Genomic DNA, 23,065 nt, shown 5'->3' on the forward strand with positions numbered 1-23,065 from the left:
GTGGGAAACTTGATAGGAGGTCAGAAGTACTTCAGCTTTGGATTCTCATTTTCCTTATTTAAGGAACTGAGCACCAGAAGGTAGAGATTGAGAAAGGGTAGAGAGAAAATAACAAATCTTTAGTCTGCCCTTCAGATTTCAGTTGAAGCCTTGTAGTAAGTTGTGAGCAGTGAAAATTAATAGTGAAGTTACAGTTCAGAAGCAATCACAGCAAGATGACAGGTTATTTTCCTTGCATGGTGTCATCTGGGAACATTAAGAATATCATAGTTTAAAACATCAAAGGAGAAGTAAAGATTATATCTATTTTGGCTTTCATTACTTCAGATAAGAGACTTTCTTAGCTTTCTTTTTTCATTCTTCTGATTTTCATACTTATTTTTTTCCTGAGTTTACTTACTACAATACTTTTCTTCCCATTTCTGTCATAATTTTATGTAATTTTTTAATTTTGGACTTTCCCATTTCACAGCTCTCATGTTAAGTTCTAATCCAAGACCCACAACCAAAACATTAAAAGCAAAAATCAGCAAAAAAAAAAAAAGACCAGAGAAAGGAAGGTTACATAGTTCACAGAACTACCACTTTTTTTTTTTTTTTTTAAATGCTATTCACATTGGAAAGCATCTTATTCCAACACTTTAACAGGGACCTATACTTCTACGGGGTAATTTCCTTTCTTACTACCTATCCTGTCTCATGTTACATGCACCACACACTCACCCATATCTATCCACACAACACACACACACCTGTATCTCCTAGCTACACATGAGTATAGTAAGTTGCACAAATATAACTGGGTGAGTTTTTATAAGATAAACATCATAGTGAGCAGCAACCTGTGTGTGTGTATGTTTTAATACTTTGTTGATGCATGAATATCATTGAGTTTTCAGTGGTCCTTTGGTTTTCATCTCCTTATCACAATAATGTGAACACAATTTTTTGGTTTCCATCCTTCTAAGAGATCTTGAGAATCTTTTCTGCTCTCAGAGGTAGTCTTGTGTGCTTAATAATAAACATAACTGTGTGATACATCATCCTTTTGCTGAGATATCCTAATTTCTGGTTTTCTACTGTGTTCAGGCTATTTGTCACTTAATCTGATTTTCCTAGTCATTCTCACTCTTTTTATGTTTTGCTTCTGTGTTTTATTCATTTCATTAACATCTGGAGTTAACCACATTTCCTCTGAGGTCTTTGGTGCAAGTCATCAAATAAATAGCAGTTTGAACTATGGCATCAGTTAGTATCCTGATTTCTTCTCAGTGATAACTAATTTATATGTCCTTTGTTTACTCAGATGTTTTTTGCATCAACATCTCACTGTATTCATTTTTTAAAATTCTTTATAGATTGTTTTTCCACCGAGTTTTCATTTCTGTGACTAGGTCCTTGCAGTGTCTGATTAACACTTTCGAGTTTGCCTTTTGGTTGGAAAAATTTGCTTTTGTATTCATATCTTGGATTCTGCTTCACTGATTAATTTTCCTGACATGAGAGACTATTTGAGGTGATTTGTTTTCTTTTTAGCATCCACTAAAATAAACTGGCATTTTTTTTTTTTTAAAGTTTCTTGCTCTGGATGCAAGTAATTGAAAGATTCTTGTTCATGTTACAGGTGTGCTCTGAGAAAACTGATTGGACTTCATAAATCAGTTAGATTAGATAGAAGAGTGTTATCTTGTCCCTTTGAGTAGCTATGTAACATTACTCAAATTTATTAGCCAAATTATTGAATCTTACTCTGATAGTTTCCTTATTCATGAAATAAGGTAGACTATTTTGGATTGATTTGAGGATCACCTGTGAGTATAAATTAGTACTGCTTTGAAAATACAAACAAATGTAAAGTTGCAATTCAGACAGATGTGGAAAGGGTTGAGTGTTGGCTTCATTAGTGATTTAACATATTAGAGGTGGTAAGAATTTTTATTTATGATATACCATCGTACAGAAATTAATCCTGACAGAGTTATTGTACAATAAGTATGTTTTGTTTAGCTCATCTGCTCCTATTCTGAGCTGCTCTGCTACTGCAGACCACTGTATCTCACTCATGTATGTCACATTTGTAAGTTTCTTTGAATATCATTTTCTGCTCTGAATTTTCTATTGATCATATAGCTTTAGATTATACTAATCAGATTGTTATCCTGTTTCTTCTATCTTCCCCTACTCCCATTGATTGATGATTTCATTTCTGTATGACAGTTGACTTTCAAGAGACCCAAAAGCTTTAAAGAAATACAGCTATATCTTTTGATTATGTTCTGTTGATCTTTCATTAAAGATAATACTAGTGAATTTTTTTCTACCTGTGTGCTACATTACAAACAGAATATAAGAAGGAAAAAGAAAACTTAATGTTTACTTAAGCTCTTGGTAAAACTATAAAAGTTTATTCTTGGATTTTTCCGTATGCTCAAGAGTCAATCTTGAGTCTTTTTTTTTTTTTAAAGATTTATTTATTCGTACAGAATTGGGGTACAGGCCAGATATGAGGAGGGTGAGAGGATTCACCAGAGATAGAGTGGGGAGCAGAACAGGCAGATTGATGGAAGTACACTGCTGAGGGGAGCAGCATGCGGTCACGAGAGGTCTGCCGCGCCATGTGGATCTCCTCTGGGGCAGGTGGGGATCGAACTCATGCGGAAGGGGCTTAAGCTTCTTAGGGCTGTGCTTTAACCTGCTGCACCACCATGGAGGGCCGAGTCTTTTTTTTTTAAAGATTTATTTATTCGTACAGAATTGGGGTACAGGCCAGAGATGAGGAAGGTGAGAGGATTCACCAGAGATAAGAGTGGGGAGCAGAACAGGCAGATCAACAAAGTACACTGCTGAGGGGAGTAGCAGGCGGGTCAAGAGAGGTCTCCTGCGCCATGTGGATCTCCTCCAGGGCATGCGGGGATTGAACTCATGCTGAAGTAGCTTTAGCTTCTTTGTGCTATGCTTTAACCCACTGCGCCACCAGGGAGGGCCCCAATCTTGAGTCTTAATAGAGATAGATTAGAATATGTTGTGTTTTTTGTTAATGATAATTTCCTTCATGCCTTGTGTTTACCAGTTATCAGTCTTTAAGATGTTCTTTTAACAAGGTCTGAACCTCAGAGCTTGTTTGGAGCTTTCTCATTTATTAGAAGTTCTGAAGCTATGAAGTTGTTTCTATTAGCCTATTAATTCCCTTTTGTTGTGCTTTGTATTTAAAGTAGTTTTTCCCTTTTCCACTCTCCCTCTGTTATATGCAGTGTACACTAACATCCTCTTCTCATTTCACTTTGCATACCCTATATTTAATTTTACTTTTTATTATATATATGGTTTAAGGCCAAAAGTTACATTTTACTTACAATGAGAAGTATGTTTTTTCCTCATTACTCCCCTTGCACCCTTATCATTCCATATATTAACAAGTATTTACAGTAGCTCCTGACTCCTTCCAGAGATAATTCTGTGCAGTGTGTGTATTAATGCATATATTCCTTCTTAACCCTTTTAGAAAATACCATATTAATATACACTGTTTAACATATAAAAAATTCATTTCTTGGGAGAGCATTTCATATCAGCATATGAAGTACTCCCTTATTGTTTCTATGACCTTCTGTCAGTTCTACCTTGATCCGGAATTTTAGACACCCTGAGATAGTCTTCTAAACTGAGGAATTTCTCCCGAGAATTCTTTTAAGGTTAATATTCTTCTACTAGATTATGTGCAAGTAAAGCTCTCAAACATTCATGTATACATAATTGTTAGTAAATAGCTATTAAATTCTGGTAAGATAATGAAATTATTTTTATCTTTATAGTTTGAATCAGCTTGGGTACTGACAAATATTGCTTCAGGAAATTCTCTTCAAACCCGGATTGTGATTCAGGCAGGAGCTGTGCCTATCTTCATAGAGTTGCTTAGCTCAGAGTTTGAAGATGTCCAGGAGCAGGTAAAAAAAATCAAACAGAGAAACTTGAAAGAGCAGTTTTTCCCTTTGATCTTATATTCAAGGCCTAAGTTTTACTACTTCACATTGCAATCTGCGGTTCATCATAGGGGGAGTGTTCCTAGAAATCTAAAATTAACAAAAATAGAAAATTTCATTCTTACTGTAAGGCATAATTTCTCCTAAAAGCATAAAACCATTTTTTTCCCTTCCATCTCTGAAATTTTTAAAGCACTAAGATGAACTTTTTAGGCTAAGTAAGTAGTTACTGAACTTTTTCTAGTAGTAATTCTAATGTTGACTGATGCAGCAGCTTATTGCTGCAGACTTTATTAAATCTGTTTGATTTAGAGCATAATTGTGTTTTTATGAAATGTACGATTTGATAAATTTTGACATGTGTATAGTTGTCAGACCATCATAGTCAAGGTGATTACCATACTTATCACTGCCAAAAATTAAAAAAATTTTCTGCATTTTGAATGCTCCTAAATTCTTTGCTCTTTTATAAATTTTAATCAGTGGAGAAAACCATTTAAACCTGTGCTCTGTTCTAAGGGCAGTGCTACTAGGGGTAATTTCCCTATGATAAACATATATAAAAAATGTTTCCTCCTTTAAATAACTTACTACCATCAATGTTCACATATACACTTCATAATATTACAGATCACCTTCTGTCAGTCCCACAATCATTTCATTTGCCTTTCTAAAAATGGGTGCACTTAAGAATGTTAGTAAGGGCCATATATTTTGGCATAATATTTTGATTAACTGTAATTTCATGAAGAATTGTAATATGTTGGCATTGTGGGGGAGAATTGTGAGAAAATCAAGTTGTATAATCTGTCATTAATAATTCTTTCACAGGCAGTCTGGGCTCTTGGCAACATTGCTGGAGATAGTACCATGTGCAGGGACTATGTCTTAGACTGCAATATTCTTCCCCCTCTTTTGCAGTAAGTTTCTTTTCTTTCTTTCTTTAATAATAAAAATATGGGACATTCTTAGAAGGCATAGCACTTTTGGAAGTCATCTGGATTTCCTCGGTTACTTTTTGTGATGATAATTCCCTTAACTTATCAGATCATTTCTTCAGGCTTCCTGCTTTATTATTGTGCCAAAATTCTGAGTTACTTATATTAGAATAAATTAAACTTTATTTTAAAGTAAAGCTATTTGAAGATACCTTTATCAGTACCATTAAATGGTTGAGCATCCCACTATCAAAAATGAATGTTTATATAGTTAACCATTGTTTCATCATTCCTCATGCTTATAGGTTATTTTCAAAGCAAAATCGCTTAACTATGACCAGGAATGCAGTATGGGCTCTGTCTAATCTCTGTAGAGGAAAAAGCCCACCTCCAGAATTTGCAAAGGTAAGGAAGGATTGCACTTGTGGAATATTGGCTGAAGAAATACAATTTAAAAGAATGCAGAAACCAATATTAATATGAAGAGAAAGAGTTTTAAACAAAATGATAAATTTTAAATGTTAGAATTAACTATTAGTAGAAATATAGGAGTTTTTGTTATTTTTGTTCTAATGTATGATAAGTTATTTCTACCTATAAAGCTATGAATTGATCTGAGAACTACCATATTCAGAACAAAATACCTCAAGTACAGAATTTCCTAGCTTTAGCAAACCTTAAAGAGTGGTCCATAAAGAGTGTTTTGCTAAAGAATCTCATCTGAGAATGATACATATTAAACCTCACTTTCCGAAATTATTTTTCTTGGCCTCTGACTACCACATCAGAGTAAACTGCCAGGCCACTGGCAGTATTCTCAGAGATGGAAATGCACTTGGGCACTCGCTTTTTCTAGAAATACTATCACCCCAGAAGCCATCAAGTATGTGCCCATCTGTTACTTTCTAATTTCACTTTTGGCTACTACTCTATTGAATTATGTATCATTTTCCTTCACAGGTTTCCCCTTGTCTAAATGCGCTTTCCTGGTTGCTGTTTGTCAATGACACTGATGTACTGGCGGATGCTTGCTGGGCACTCTCATATCTATCAGATGGACCCAATGATAAAATTCAAGCAGTCATTGATGCTGGAGTGTGTAGGAGACTTGTGGAGTTGCTAATGTAAGATATCTTTGAGAAAAAGTATCTGCTCTTTGTCCATATTTTAGTTTTCTAGTGCTGATTCTCAAATATTAATATGTTAAAGTACTTTTTTGTGCTTTTGCTGCTTTTGTTACTTATTTATATATTGATATAATGTCTTGTTTTGAGGCTTATAAACAAACTTTCACTCTTCTGCTAGTCCTTTATCAGAAACATTTGAAAAACTGATCTTTGTGTTTAATGATGAGACCAACCAGCAGATAGTAAAAGACATCATGCTTAAAATAGGCATTCTTTGTCATTCTGTGTCATTGAGAATTTAATCTAGGTTGGTGTCAGACTTTAAATCTAATTTGCTTTATATTTTGTGATGCATTTGATTATGGAGTGGAAGATTTGCTGATGGCATACTTAAGGTAAAGGCTGTATTTGTATTAGTCAAATTTATTAAACAGTACTATAGAAGAAAAAAATTAGATTGGTGACATACTGGAAAAATGCTGCAACTTTAAGCCAAGTGAAATTTAACTGAAATACAGAGTAGATGCAAGGAGACATTGCCCCATATATAACATGTGAAACTACTAGATAAGTAAAACAAATATAAAACTCATGTAAAGGAACTAGCACCATTTTGAGGAGAGTGATCTGTTATATTTAAGGGGAACACAAACAAGTTTCTTTACGGAAAGTTAAGGAATACTAGCTTATTTAAGCTGAAATTAAGATACGGTGTCTGTCTTCAGATGTAAAAAGAGTTTTGTGGAGAAGGGTTTTTTCCTACAAAAACTCTTTGTAGAAGGGGGTTTTTTGGGGGGTGGGGTTGGAAATAAGCAAGCTGAGGTTTAGTAAAAAGAATTCACTATTTAAAGTGTAAATAAACCTGGGCCCTCCCTGGTGTCACAACGGGCTTGGATGCAGCAGCACTGCAAGCTCACCGCAGCTGCTTCAGTACAAGTTCTATCCCTGGCCCAGGAGGTGACCCCACATGGTGTGGGAGACCACCTGTCTCGCCCGCTGTTCCCCTCAGCAGTATATTTCATCAGTCTGCCTGTTCTGCTCCCCACTCTCTCTGGTGAATCTTCTTACTGCCCCGGCACCTCTGGCCTGCACCCAGTTCTGTATGTCTAAATAAACAAATCTTTTAAAATATATATTAAAAAAATAAAATGTGAACCTGTTAATTTAAGGTTAGTTCATCCGTTAACATATTTTCATCTCTGAAAATTATTACAGGTTATAGACCTTAAAAGTGCTGTATACATATAAACTGTTCTCTGTATGATCTCAGAAACCATAGAGAGGCAAAGATGAGAAGAAACTTACATTAAAGAATGAAAGCAAAATCCCGAAATCCAGGTGATAGAATTTTTGGGAAATATGATTAGGAAAGCTTTATAGTTTTTACTCAAAAATAGTAAATAAAGGGAAAGACAACTCTTCTAGATGATTATCGCGTACCCTTAGTAACCACCTGTGAACCTTTCTGCTCTAAAATCTTATCATATACTATTTCATGTATATTTCAGCTCTAAGGAAGACCTATTATGGCTAAACTGTTGGAAATAACATTTCTTTCTTTGGTTACAGGCATAATGACTATAAAGTAGTGTCTCCTGCTTTACGGGCTGTGGGAAACATTGTCACAGGGGATGATATTCAGACACAGGTATGAACAAGTGGTGACTATGATTTTCTTTCCAAAACACTGGATTCCATGATTATGTTTCTGTTATAGTATTTAACTCATTATTGGGGAGAATTGCCACTGTTTCATTAATATTTGTTTAAAATATTGACATCTTTCTTGACCAGTTACTTGTAGCAGTTTTGAGTTTCTTATCCTGTGGTATCTTATCCATTTAGTCAGTCAGGTTTATTCCCTACTACTGTTTGAAATGGTTCTTCTAATAAGCATTAGACAGCCTACTTTCTCTTAGCCTTTGTCATTTTCATCTCATCATCTCTGATAGCTTCCTCCATTTTGTATGGTAAGTCTCCCATATAAGGAAAGTCTGTACTTCCTCCTTCCTAATATCTTCCCCTTTTTCACTCTATAGCTTTGTAAAGTTAAATCACTCACCTTAGAATGTTCCTGTTCTTTTAATTATTATTTTTTAGATGGAGTAACAGCCCTTTTAAATTATCTAACTAGACTTCTGTGACTGGGTCTCCAGCCTTACTGTTTACTTCTCCTTTGCAAACTCCTTTTCTTCTTCCTGTTATGGGTTTCCTCCAGGAGGAAATCTTTCAGCCTCACTCACTTATTTATAACTTCAACTGTCAACTTTTTAAATGAGGATTGAGAATTAGATTTTAGCCTTAACTCTTTCTTATCCTAGCAAGATTTTTACTGCCTTCACATTTTTAATTTCTAACTTAAGGTGATTGGGTTTATTCTGGATTGTCTTCCAACTGTTAATAATTACTTTAAATTTATTCTGACTTTAAAGAAACACATTTTCCTTTGTCTATCTAGACCTCTGATTATTTATGTTTCCTATCTAGTGAGTAGTACCAGCAGTTGTGCAAGCCAAAAATCTGGAAATTGAGTCTTTCTTCTCTACCTCTGGTCACCACTATGTCCTGTTCTCTATTCCTACCTTACAGGGCTGAGTTCAGACAGTTCTCACATCATTATCACATCACCAAGAGAATGCTTATAAAATGCAGGTTTGATCTTGTCATTCAACTTGATCTTGTCATTCTTCAACTTAGTCTTTTTAAGATCTTTAAGGTGGACACATTGTATAAGAAATATATGAGGTGAAATTTACTGTGTAAGAAATATATGAGGTGAACAGGGTGAAGAAGCTCCTGCATATGCACTGGCATGCAAAGTTGCCTAGGTTGTATTGTATAGAAAGAAAAAAAAAAAAGGAAAAATATATTACCATTTGTATCAAAGGGGAAGCAGCTAGAACAGGGAAAGAAAGCAGTATGTTAAAAAGAAAACAATGTTTTTGCATAAAATTTCTCCGAGGGAATACACGGGAAGCTAATAACATTGGTTGTGAAACTAAAATAACATTGGTTGTCTTTGTAGAATCGTGGCTGGGGTATATTTGGAACGGAAGCTTTTAACTTACTTTTATAACTCTTTGTACTTTCTGACTTTTTAAGACAAATCATTGTATTGTACTACTCAAAAAAGTTTCCCTTTCTCTTCACAGCATGCTCTGTGCTCTTGTCATGCTTATTCCTTGAATTAACTGACCACACTCAATTCTGAAATTCTAACATGTACTCTTTCTTCTCTCTGATGAACATAGCCCTCCATGCCCTCATCCCTGTTCTGACCACTACCCTCTGCCACTATCTTTTTATTCTTCACGTCTTAGTATTAACATTATTTTTGGTTTCCTCCTTTCTTTCATCCATCATAGTATACTTGTCACACTGTTGTAACTGTTCAGATTGTAAATTTCTCGAGGGATAATCTAGTTCCTGGCACATGTACAGAAATGAATGAAATTAGCAATCTACATAGGTAGTTCTGACCTCTCAAATTCTAACCCCACATCTCAGTAGCTTGTAAATATTTTTGACTGTCACATTTATCTCTCTTACAGTTTGTCTTCTTCCAAAATAAATAAAGTTCTAAGCCTTGATTTCTTAGATCTGTAATTAATGATACAAGTATTCATCACGCTTAAAACCTTAGTTGGTGTCTCTCTCAGACTTGTTGATTCTTTTGTTACTATATCCACATTTAATTATTTGGTCCATCTTTTCTCACATAGAAGGGCTGTTGATGTAACCATGTGATCTATCTTCCTATTTTCCTAAGCATTTATCTCCCAATTTATTTTCCCTAACAACACCTTAATCTTTCCTAAAAATAACACTTTTTACCTTATTTCCCTCTTAGAAGCAAGGAGTTCTTTTATACCTATGAGATAAAGACTTTTGAAAAACTAAGGAATTTGTACTTCAAGATTTTAGTCTCATTCTTCTTTCTAGCCTACTCTTTTAATTTTGGGGTATAGACCCCTTCCTTAACAATAGCATTACTAGTTTAGTCTTATTTTGGTACCTTCCTCTGCTTCTGAAATCTTTGTTTCAAGGTGTCTCCTTACCTTCGGCCTTATGAACTCTTTCCTGATCCACAATATTAATTTCTCACTTTCCCCCTTCCCCATACATTGTCTTTGGCACTTAAAAAAGTACTTTGCACCATGTTTTATACTGTTACTTAGAAATACTGTATCTGTTTCCATGGAAGTTTTATAGTCTTTTGAACTACATTAACAGGCAAAAAGGGGCTTTGTTTTATGCATTCTTTAATTACTTTTCAGGTAATTACTATTAAAATTTTAGTCTCAGCAATTTTTATGTTAAAGGTGGCAAACTGGTCTCTCAAATATTTTCTCATTGTGTGAAGTGCATTTTAATCTTTCTGTTTTTTTAGCATGCAAAAATTATTGCTTGGGAAAATTTTTTATTTTCTAAGTTTCTTTCATTGTTTTTATACCTGGAAAGTCTTTCACTATACTCAGACTAGCTATACTTATGGCTGTTTTCCTTTGTTGTGTGGTTGCTTCTTAATATTTACTCTTTATAGGCTGCAAATATATTTTGGTGCTGGAAACTAGGAGTTGATTTTAAGAAATAATTACCAACTAATTAACCCATTATTGTAATATAATGTATTAACTAAAACAACCAGATACTAGAGGAACTAAGTTTGTTTTTTATGATATGCTTAATTCTTTATAATGCCTGCAACTATTTCTGGACTAGGTGTTTATCTGTTGTTCAGGAATTAATTCTTGAGCCCACTATGTATTAGTTGAAGCATTATACCTTTATTATTTTAGTTTCTTGTATGATCTTCTTGTATATTATCTTTTCTCCCCTATTTTGTAATCTGTTGATACCTGGGAACCCATTTTATCTTTGTATCCTATAAAGTATCTGATACACTTCTTTAAGTATGTGTTTTGTTTTTTTTTTTTCACTGCTAGGTAGAGAGTTAAATGAGGATTTAAAAATCTTGAGGCTACTTCTAAATTGGTCACTGGCCACTTGTTATATTTTCCCAATCAGAAGACATTTAAATACAGTATAGAGATAGAAAAGTAAATAGTTCATATTTTTTGTGTTTACTTAGTACATTTTTAGCAGTTGTGAATGTAGGTCATTACACTTTGGTAATCTTCGATACTGATATCTTATTGGTGGTCTCGCAGTGAATACGTATTACTGTATAAAATTCTAAAATTTGAAGAGTAGACATTGCTTCTTTGCTCAGTTTTTCCTAAAATAAAGTCTTTAAGATTTACTTACATTAGGATATATTGGATTATTACAGTAAGTAAAAATTTCAAATTTTTCCTTTTAGGTAATTTTAAATTGCTCAGCTCTACAGAGTTTGTTGCATTTGCTGAGTAGCCCAAAGGAGTCTATCAAAAAGGAAGCGTGTTGGACAATATCTAATATCACAGCTGGAAATAGAGCCCAGATCCAGGTAATCACATAGCACCTTTTTTCCTGTATTTTTGATAACTGAAAAATCCATATATTCATACATATTATTGTTTTCTTACAGAGTTTGTTTAGTTGTCTTCTTCATATTTTTACCCTAATGGAAAATGAGTCTTATAAACTGAACATACGGGGCTTTTCGTTCCCCTTTAATACTTGGTGATTTGTCGGAAACTGAGAACTGTGTTTCTAAAATGCTTATTTTTCTAGTGGTACGATATAATAGATTGCTTCAGTTTTTCATGAAATTTGGAAAAATGGGTCCCCTTTACTTTTTTCCTTATATCAGCAGGAGAATAATTCAAGTGGAAGACAAACAGTTGGACAAATGGCTTACCACAGGCCATAAGAAACAACTGAAGCAAGTTTGAAAAAAATATAACACAGACTTAAGAGACTTCAGAATGAGTGGAATCATTATCAAATAATGCCCTTGACCTACTCCACCCATCCACTTTTACCTTACCTTTGGTTGCCAGGATACTTTTCTCAGAGTTCAGATTTACTTTGCTAGTTCATACAGCTTAGTTTACTTAACATGATTTAGTTTGCTTTACTAATAGTCCACATATGAGTGAAACCAGCCAATAGTATTCGTACTTTCTGACTTATTTTTCTTAACACAGTCACCTCATGTTATTTATAGTATGCATCAGAGATGATTCCAACTGTAGTAGATTTTCTGCTACTCCCAGACTCTTTAAGTGGAACTTCTCAGTTTCTTGACATAGGAAATACAAATACATTTTAGTTCAGTTGTAATTATTGTGGATGGGTGAAGAGAGAACAATAAAAGAACTTAGAGAAAGTTAGATTACAAGACTTTAGGGGGTGGTTTGGGAGTGTAATCAGTGATAAATAACTCAAAAGCTTAGGGATATTGTGAGGATTAACTTCAATTTTTTTTTTTTTTTAAAGATTTATTTATTTTTGCATACAGAACTGGGATACAGGCCCGAGACTCAGGGGCAGTGAGAGGCTTCACCAGAGACAGAGTGGGGATCAGAACAGGCAGATCGATGAAGTACACTGCTGAGGGGAGCAGCGGGTGGGTCAGGAGAGGTCTGCCACACCATGTAGTCACCTCTGGGGCAGGCGGGAATCGAACTCATGAGGAAGCGGCTTTAGATTCTCAGTGCTGTGCTTTAACCTGCTGCGCCACCAGGGAGGGCCCTTAACTTCAATTTTTAATGGGAAGGGATGTCATTAGTGAAGCTCACTGAAAAGTTAAGAATATTGTCAACATTTCTGTAAGTCTTGTAATTTTTTTTTAATTTCAGACTGTGATAGATGCCAACATTTTTCCAGCCCTCATTAGTATATTACAAACTGCTGAGTTTCGAACAAGGAAAGAAGCAGCTTGGGCCATCACAAATGCAACTTCTGGAGGATCAGCTGAACAGATCAAGTAAGGACTAGCCAGATAATATCTTGTGTGTCCCAGTTTAGAATACTCAATTCTAACCTTTTGGAAGATTCTCAGTTTCATTATTAGATATATTCAGTTCCTAACCCTTCTCCCATTTGCTCTGACTGAAAACAGTTTTTCCATGTGAGAAGACAGGCATATGGTGCTTAAGGCCATACATATATTTATAGGCCTCACTTCAAGTCTACTGTGAATCTCTTTGGTCAGAAACATCTTGGGTACTATAGAAGCTTATCTGTAGAGGGTTCAACTTCAGTAGCTGACTTGCTGTTTCTAGATGAGATGTATTAAGTAGAATTGAACCGATCTTGGAAGAGAGTACAGCTTACATTCTCGTGTTCAGTATTTACTGTGGTATTTATTCCAGGGGGAGATTTGTATTAGTTGGAGTCTTAAATGACCCCCTTAGGTAACAGCTTATATTCTCAATGTCTTGAAAGCATAAAAGAAACATCATATATAAATTAATGCTAAATTATAGACAACTAGTAATTTAGATAGAAAAAAAGTAATGGTGAAGAGAAAACAGGAACATAGGCTCTTAGCCTGTCTAATCTTTCTTTATGGAGAATATAGACAAAGGCAAGATGATTTCAAATGAGTATTATAACGTTACTTCATAATATTGAGGAAACAACTACTTCTTGTATTGTTGCTTTGTATATCAACAAAGACCCTCAGCCAGTGCTAAATTTTAGTGCTCTGTTGGGAAATAAAACATGAAAATGTATGGCCCTTGTGTTTCAGAAATTGATCATGTATAAGCAGAAAAGAAGGATTTTCCTGAATGGAATGATAAAATTATAACTAAACACATGCAATGGGTCCTCCTTTAACAGAAGGACTTCAAGTGGTCTTTAGAAAGAATGTTTGTCTTTTTCAACCTTTCTCTGGTACTGGACTACCGTTCTAAGTATATCATCATCAGATGGCAGTAATGGAAAATAATATAGAACTTTTTTGATGACAGTCAATTACTATTTTCAGATTCATATTTGTATTTATTGTCTCTACATTTTATATGTAGTTTTTTTCTTAATTGAAAAGGTTAAATTATATATGTGTGCGTTTTTATTATCTCTCAAATTCAGAGGTGTCATTTATACAGAAAGTGTTAAGATGTATTTTGCTTGGATAGAAGAGTGGCTACTTTCCCTCTTTAAAGCTAGCAGTGATTTATAATTCATTCTTAACTAGACAAAGCTCTCTTGATTATTATAAAAATATTACAATCTAAATTATAGAAAACAAACTAAGTTTCACTGATAAAGTATGTTTGTAGCTTCTGCTCATTCTTGTTTATGGAATTTAGAATCAATTTGAATAACTTAGGAAATACATATAATTCGAGGGAATGGACACAGGAAGTGTTCTTGGAAGAGGCAGTTCATTCTTGGTTTAGGTATTTTGCAAGGAAAAGGAATTAAGTAATTGAAGAACTTAGAAAGTTAAAATGAAGGCCTTGGTCATTATTGGGAAGAGTTGGAGTCTACTTGAAAATGATGTGAAAGGAGATTGTTTTGAGAAGAGGAAAGATAGTTAAGATGTCATTGCAGTAATTATATAGTGATGGTGATGATTAAGATAATTACTGTAGGTAGAATGTAGTACATGGGAAAGAAGGATCTAACTGAGCGGCAGGCTACCTGGTACCAAAGGAAAGAGAGATGACTGGAACAGTGGAGGTGCTATTGGTAAAAATTGAGATACAGAGGAAGCAAAGTCCTATCAGAGGGAGATGGTTTTAGACAGTGAATGTGTTACTCATCTGAAGAATCTTATCAATTCAATCTCTCAAAATTTACTTCCTCCATTCTAAAACATCTGAATTTCTTTCCTATAAATTTCTCCTTTATAAAGGAACTTCTGAGAATAAAATTACTAATTTTAACAGTTCAGTTGGGCTTGAGACACTTATAATTTGAGAAATATAATTCACTTTTCCAGATAATATATACTTTCTTACTCAGCAAATTTTATTCGTAAACATTTCTGCCACAAAAGCCAACTAAATTGATCTGTTATCACTTTATCCAAATACCCAGGCTTTTAACAAAAATTGTTTTAAAAAGTAGTCCATCTTGAGGACTCCCTGGCGGCACAAGGGGTTAAAGCGCAGCACTATGAAGCATTCCGAAGCCACTGCAACATGACCCACATAGCGCAGCAGACCTCTCCTGTCTTGCCAGATGCTACCCTCAGCAGTGTATTTCAGCCAGTCTGCCTGTTCTGCTCCTTCTTCTGTCTCTAGTAATCCCTCTCATGCCCCTGCGGCCTATACTCTAGTTCTTATATGCATAAACAAATACATCTTTACAAAACAGAATTAGTCAATCTTATAGTTGTAGTTGATCATTTCAAACAGTCATCCATAAGTTCTAGAAGCTCTTTAGCCACGTGAGAATTGTTTTTTAATCTTTCATCAAGTTTCATTAAACTGATTTTTGTAATATATGGTTATTCAGCTGCACTAAATGTCAAGAAATATTTATGTAAAGTTAAGAATAATACTACTAAATTCATTAGTGAGTAACAGTACTAAGCCTGACATACTACTTTTAAAACTATTTTTAGGTTTATAGAAAATTGAGACAGTACAGGGTTCCTATATACTTCCCTCCTCAGTAGATTCCTCATTATTAATAGCTTATATTACTGTGGCTACATTTTTACAGTTAATGAACCAATAGTGATACATTTGAAGTTCAGTTTTTTTGTTTTAAAAATGTATTTATTCATGCATACAGAACTGGGGTACAGGCCAGAGGTGCAGGGGCAGTGAGAGGATTCACCAGACAGAGTGTGGAGCAGAAAAGGCTGACTGACGAAGTACACTGCTGAGGGGAGCAGTGGGCGGGTCAGAAGAGGTCTGCCGTGCCATGTGGGTCACCTCTGGGGCTGGTGGTTGAACTCATGTGGAAATGGCTTTAGCTTCTTAGTGCTGTGCTTAACCCGCTGTGCCACTAGAGAGGGCTCTCAGTTTTTTTGTCAAGGATTATTCTTTGCAATGTAGAATTCTGTAAGTTTTGATGACATTTTTCCTGCTTTTGTAGTATCGAGAATAGTTCCTTGTATTTCATTTGTTTTTCACTACTCCCTTCTACGAACCTCAAGTCTCTTGTGACCACTTTTATTTTTGCTATCTGTTAAACTTTTGCCTTTTCCAGGCTATGTATTTTGCTTTTTTATACTAACAGCTTTCACTGAACATTATGGATTTAAGTTATTTCATGTCTTTTCATGATGGCCTGGCAGTTCATTTCATAGTAATTCCATTGGATAGATGTAGTATGGTTTATTATACACCTTTTGAATTACCTAGTTGCTACTAGTTTTGGCAGTTATAAATAACACTGAAGTAAATATCCAGGTACAGATTTTGTGTGTGAACATAAGTTCTTATCTTAATCACGTAAATATCCAGGAGTATTATTGCTAGATCACATAGAGAGCTTTATTTTTTGAAAATAATGACAAGTTGTGAAAGCAGTTATCCTACTTTGTAGTCTCATCAGCCAAAAAAAATGAGTTCCTATTACTCCACATCCTTGCCAGCATTAGTATTGTTAGCTTTAGATTTTAGTCATTTTAATAATGATGACATCATTTTTGTTTTAATTTATAGCCCCCTAATGACATATAGTAGGATATTGAGCATCTTTATTCTTACTTGGTATTTGCCACCAGTGTAAAGTTGTTAATTTGGGGACATTGATTTCTCCCCTCAGGTGTCATCCCTGTAGTTTTCCCAGTATCAGAGGACCCATGGTCTCCCTTATACTGTTCCTTCCCTGATGTATGGAAATAAGAATAAAGATGCGATGCTCAATATCCTATTTATGTCATTAGGGGGCTGCAAACTAAAACAAAAATGATGCCAATATTATTAAAATGACTAAAATCTAAAGCTAACAATACCAGTGCTGGTAAGGATGTGGAATAACAGATCGATGGTCAACTTGCAAGTTTTGTCTTTTTTCTGATCCCTTATTTTACATGTAAGTGAAACTATCTTGATATTTATCAGTTTTGGGGCATTTAGATTGCTTTCCATATTATAGCTGTTGTAAATAGTACTGCAGTAAACATGGGGGTGCTGGTTTCCTTTCAAATTGGCATTTTTTGTTCATTGGGTAGATTCCTAGGAATGGAATTGCTGGGTGATATGATACATATACTATTAGTGTTCTGAGGAACCGCCACACTTTCCATAGTGGTTGGTCCAGTTTCAGTCCTATCAGCAGTGTAACAGGATTCCCCCTTTTCATCAGATGTATGTTCAGATCTTTATCCATTTTTAAATTGATAAATTAAAAAAAATTTATGATGAGAGTCCTTTATATAATAAAGAATTGACACCAAGTGTGTCATGTTTTAGAAGTGTGGTCATCCCTGTAGAAACAAAGATGAAATGTAGCAGTCAAAAGTACACTATTGTGATAAGTTCCTCATAGGCAGAGTGAATGTATAAGTTTCTTGAAACTTGTGGAGGGATTAAAGGATGGAAATAGTACCAACGAATTGGTTTAACTTATTGGTAGCTCTTTTTGTGACAAGGTGTGTCTTGTTGGGTTGAATAGGTACCTGTATTTGTCTTTTCAAAGAGTTTGAAGTTGACCCATCCACCAATTTTATTAACTTAAAAGCTTTGTTGAACTAAACTGTTCTTTGTATTAATTAGGTATCTTGTAGAACTGGGCTGTATCAAGCCACTCTGTGATCTCCTCACAGTCATGGACTCTAAGATTGTACAGGTTGCTCTCAATGGATTGGAAAATATCTTGAGGCTTGGAGAACAAGAAGCCAAAAGGAACGGCACTGGCATTAACCCTTATTGTGCTTTGATTGAAGAAGCTTATGGTAAGAGTGGTTGATAGATGTACTGAAATTTTCTTTCCATGTTTTTCTGACCTGTCCACATCTTTATTAGCAAACCCATATGAAAAATGTTATGATAATTAGTGTGCTTAATTGGTAGGTGTGAAAAGAATGAAAATGCCTTTTAGTTTAGCCATTTAGTAAGTCAGAAGTAGAGGGGGCTCCCTGGTGGCTCAAGGAGTGAAGTCTTAGCACTGTGATGCTGCTGGCACACGTTTAATCCCTGGCCAGAGAGAGCTGAACTACATGGTGAAGCAGACTCTCGTCTCACTCCCTGCTCCCCTCAGCATTGTATTTCAGTCAGTCTGCCTGTTCTGCTCCCCACTGTCTCTGGTGAATCCTCTCACCCTCCACAACTCTGGCCTAGATCCCAGTTCTTGTATGCATAAATAAAAATAAATCTTTAAATAAAAAAAAAAGTTGAATATATAAAAGTTCTACTTGCTTAGTGTAAGAAATTTGGAATGTTCCTCTACTGGGAGAAATCTTGTGATGTATATACATATATTTCAGTTTTTTTTCCTTCAAGCAATGGTAACATTTATTTCTGCTATTTCTTTAGTAGTTATTATAATTGCATGAAAAAAATAGCTCAGTGGACTTAAACTTGATAAAGGGTATGTGTTGAGTTCAATTTCTAGTTAGATTTCTCAGCTTAAGTAACTGAAATAGATTCTGATTTGTTTAAGGTTATAACACATTTGTTTAAATGACATTAGAGAGCTCAATGCCAAGAATAAATTAGACCACAGACATAGTCCAGTAAAAATAGTTTTTTATTTTTTTAAAGATTTTTTTTGTGTGCATATAGAACCGGAGTACAGGCCAGAGGCGCAGGTGCGATGAGAGGACATACCAGAGACAGAGTGGGGAGCAGAACAGGCCAACTGGCCAACTGATGAAGTACACTGCTGAGGGGAGCAGTGGGTGGGTCAGGAGAGGTCTGCCGCACCATGTGGCTCACCTCCTGGGCGGGGATTGAACTCATGCTTAACATGGCTTCAGCTTTTCAGTGCTGTGCTTTAACCCACTGCGCCACTAGGGAAGGCCAGGAATAGTTCTACTGGATGATGACTTAGAGAAATGGTTGCTTCTGGGATCTTCCCTGGTGGCCTAAGGCTTAAGTCTCAGCACTATCACTGCTACAGTCTGAGTTCCATCCCTAGATAGGGAGTTGACCCACAAAGGCACGGTAAACCTTTCCTGTCTCGTCTGCTCCTCCCCTTAGCATTCTATTTTTAGTAAACCCACCTGTTCTGCTCCCTGTTCTGTCTCTCGTGAATCCTCTTACCCCTAAAAGTGTTGCTTCTGGAAATGGACTGTTGCTTGCTTATATGTTTTAAGACACCAGTTTGTAATACAAGCATTTAGATAAATCGGCCTAGTAACACTCTTCTGTGCTATTACAGAATATTTAGCATGTAAGTAGAGAAGGGCTTTTTTTTTTTTTTTTCCAAGGAAGGAGACCTGGCGCAAAATACAACTTCATTGGAATTCCCAATAGATACAACACATTTTCCTTTATTTTTCATTCTAGGTCTGGATAAAATTGAGTTCTTACAGAGTCATGAAAACCAGGAGATCTACCAGAAAGCCTTTGATCTTATTGAGCATTATTTTGGAACCGAGGATGAGGACAGCAGCATTGCACCCCAGGTTGACCTTAGCCAGCAGCAGTACATCTTCCAGCAATGTGAGGCTCCTATGGAAGGTTTCCAGCTTTGAAGCAATACTCTGCTTTCATGTTCCTGTGTCAAACCAGGCTACCCAGTCAAGTCTTCTTGTGGAGCCCACAGTCCTCATGGAGCTAACTTCTCAAATGTTTTCCATATACTGTTTGCGCTCATTTGCTTGCATTGCGCACCTGCTCTCTTACACACATCTGGAAAACCTCTGGCTCTCTGTGGTGGAATACCCTTCTAATAAAAGGGTAACCAGAGTGGCCCACTCTTTTATGGAAAATCCCTAGGCTTTGGAGATCTGCACTCATGAGAGTCATGGGAATATACACACATTAATGTGACTCCCTTTTTTTTGTGGGGGAAAAAGAGGACTCCACCTCATTCCCTTTAAAGTGGGAAAATATACTGACTTTAAAGGATGAAACTAAACCTTTGAATCTCACACAACTACTTGCAACAAGGGATATTGTTTAGACCTGTTGTGAATACTTCAGAGTACTTTTCATGAGTTCTTCCACAGTGAACCCTTGGATTACCTGATGGCTTTTTCTAGCCAAGTTTGCATTACTCCTTACTGAGATTGGATGGTTTTCTTTTCTCTATTGGCGCCATTCTTCACAGATACTAAAGTTAACCATCCGCTCCCTCACCTTCAGCCTTCAGTGAATGTGCTTTCTAGTTGTCAGGAATGCTGAAGAATTAACACTTTGACTCTTACATAGAATACTGGTTTGAGGTTCCCTTAGTGCAGAAAAAGTGAGGAGCACATATTAATTTGTATGACTGTTTTGCTTCTCTTTGATCTTATGTGTCTTAGGATTTGGAAGTGGTTCAATTCTAATGTTGGTATGAAGATTTAGAATCCTTAGTAATCAAATTCAATAAAAAGTAAAAAATAAGCAGGAAAAAGAAAAACAACCCTCTAATCTCCCCAAACTCAGTTAGTGAGAGGCTGTTTCTACATTGAAACAAATGTTTCAGGCTTTGTGGTCCTGATAAGGTCCTCATTAAATTGGAATTCACCCTAGGTGCTTTTTCAACATTCTGTGACTGGTAGATAACACATACTTTTAAGGGTTACTTAGGGAATTTTTTTTTTTGAGTTGGCTGCAGCTTGATTTTAATATTTTCTTGCTGCGTATATGACCCCTTTAATGTAGCATCTTTACCTGAAACAACCATTTTTTCAATGTGACATGTTTAACCTAAATAAGGGCAGTGATCTTTTTCTTACAACCTCATTATTATCTAATAATTTCTTACTTGTACTTCCCAGTCAAATCCACTCCCCCCCCTTCAAAACAAAAACAATTTTTACCTTTCAGTCAATGACAACTACAATCTATACCTGCAAATGGCGCTTCCAGTACTGTCTTCAGTGATTCACATTTGTGCATGGACTGGAACGAAAAAAATAAGCTTAATTGCCAAGAGAACTGCAACTGAGTTCAATATGACTTCTTGGTGCTAGTTGGCTATTTTGACTTAATGTTGGGACACACTTATCAGAGAAGATTTTTTGTTGATGTGCTGTTGAAAATGAATTTGGAAGGAAAAGTCACTTGTTTCAGAGAATACCCTTTTAAACCTGTTTCATCTTGTCCTCTTACTAGAATTTACTCTTAACTCCAAAGTGTAACTTTTTAGGACTTCCCCTCACAAGCTATTGTACATCTCTGGTAAATCCTACTGAATGTTAGGGATACTCAGAGCTTTCTTACCTCATCATGTTATTTAAGCAGCCAATTTGTGACCCAGTTTGAACTAAAAATCCACTTCATTCAAAGTAGAAAGATACAAAGACAAAGGACTTTAACAGCCAAGTGTGTGAAGCATCCTTCGCATCTAGTCTGTAGTTGTGTCTGTGCTCTGATGGAGACCGTCTGATGTCCCTCTGTTACTGATGGAGCAGCCACTGCAAAACTAGTCAACTCCCATCGATAACTGTTACTTTTTCTAGTGCTGCTTTGTGCTGAAAGAACATTTTAGTTTACTGCACTTGACCTGTAAAAGACTGATTCTTTGTAATTATAGGGGCAAATTAGGTGGTTAATTTAAAGAAAAAATTTCAATGTTGCCTTTACATCACATTAAAATATACTTCTTTCAGAAGGGTAATAGAAGCACTGATTCATAGTAAAAATCTTGTTTTTAGCTTTGACCTTTTTGTGGCTGAGTTTTTTTAAATTGTAAATTACTGGTAATATGTGATTTCAATAGGATGTTTTAAATTATGTACCTTTTATTGGATAATTTAAAATACTCAGTTCATTTTGGCAAAAAACTAGTTTGAATGAAAAAGTCTAAAGCACACAAGGCATTTCCCACATTAGTAATACTGTAGATTGGAAATATTTGCTAGTGATTGTAGGTGTCTCAGTGATGAATTAAAACAAAGAAAAGCTGATTTAACTAATGTGGTCTACTTTCTAGTTAAACCAGTGGATTTTATCTTGCTCATGTTCTAGAAGTTTGTGAGCCATAAGATTTGAGCTAAATTTTTTAATAAAAAAATTTTTTTAATATAGAAATGGGAATTGATTTAAAGTTAAGTCCCAGAATAATTGTTGGAAATGATAGAGCAACATTTGTGGTAACAAAAGATATGTCAGGGTGTAAGTCTAAGTTCTATTTTTAGTTTCCTGCCTCGCAAACTTAATTTCAATTTATTGAGTACTCTTTATCACTTAAGATGTTACTTATTGCAAAATCATGTAAATTTCAATACAGGAAAACTGCTGTTTTATCTATTGCTAGGGGTAGGAAGAAGTGGTTTGATTTTGATTTTTCCCTTTCCCTTTCCTCCTCCAAACTTTCAAAGTATACTGCTTGTAATGAGAACCTTGGTGGACAAAAATGCATCAAAACATTTAGAATGTAAAGGCACCTTGTATCTTAAGTATCAACAGGTACATGTGGTTAGAATGAGAAAAACCAGAAAAGGTAAGATGATATTATATGAAGAAAAGTAAGATTTAGGAGACAGAGTTCTTCATGGAACACTTTTAACTCACGTTCTTGTCACTAAGTAACTAGGACTGTTTAAAACTGATTATCATTGTCAACTGTATTGTTTTTGGAAAAAACTGTTGCCCCAGGACTGTTTCCTCCATCTGCGTGATAAAGCTAGTTGGGCTCTGGGTCATTTTCTTTATTGTTACAGGTATAAACATTGGCAATTACCCCATAATAAATTTGAATTATTCCAGATTGTTGCTGATTTTGCCTAAGGAAAAATTTGTAGTACATTTTAAAAGCCAGACTTTGTCAACTAAATCCTGTTGTACTTGACTGCACATGGGCAACTTTACACTTCTATAGTGCTAAATAAACATTTCAGTATTTAATCCCCCAATTTGGGGTTTCGTTATGAAAGGGTTTTCCTTGGGTTAAAGAACTGTTTCTTTTTGCTGGTTAGTTTTTCTTTCTTTCTTTCTTTTTTTTTTAAATCAGTAGGTAAGTCAGAACTAATTCTAAGGCGTGGGCTTTTTACATATATTGGAAATTAAGATGTCAAAGGATAATGTTCAGTAAAAAAAAAAATCCATTTTTAGAATGGGGTATT

The 23,065-nt window shown here is 35.3% G+C and overlaps 1 protein-coding gene across 1 annotated transcript in view; it reads left to right on the forward strand.

The window, feature by feature from the left end:
• Positions 1 to 21,661, forward strand: part of KPNA1 (karyopherin alpha 1 (importin alpha 5)) — a 47,860-nt gene extending 26,199 nt beyond the window's left edge. The window contains exons 6-14 of the mRNA XM_004675162.2: positions 3,813 to 3,944; positions 4,812 to 4,900; positions 5,224 to 5,323; positions 5,879 to 6,042; positions 7,615 to 7,693; positions 11,369 to 11,494; positions 12,792 to 12,919; positions 17,622 to 17,800; positions 19,356 to 21,661. Of these exons, the coding sequence (XP_004675219.1) occupies positions 3,813 to 3,944; positions 4,812 to 4,900; positions 5,224 to 5,323; positions 5,879 to 6,042; positions 7,615 to 7,693; positions 11,369 to 11,494; positions 12,792 to 12,919; positions 17,622 to 17,800; positions 19,356 to 19,543 (1,185 nt within the window). The 3' untranslated portion in view covers positions 19,544 to 21,661. The remainder of the gene's footprint in view (positions 1 to 3,812; positions 3,945 to 4,811; positions 4,901 to 5,223; positions 5,324 to 5,878; positions 6,043 to 7,614; positions 7,694 to 11,368; positions 11,495 to 12,791; positions 12,920 to 17,621; positions 17,801 to 19,355) is intronic.
• Positions 21,662 to 23,065: the final 1,404 nt, after the last annotated feature.

Source organism: Condylura cristata, unplaced genomic scaffold, assembly GCF_000260355.1.
Source record: "Condylura cristata isolate star-nosed mole 26May11 unplaced genomic scaffold, ConCri1.0 scaffold00003, whole genome shotgun sequence".
NCBI lineage: Eukaryota > Metazoa > Chordata > Mammalia > Eulipotyphla > Talpidae > Condylura > Condylura cristata.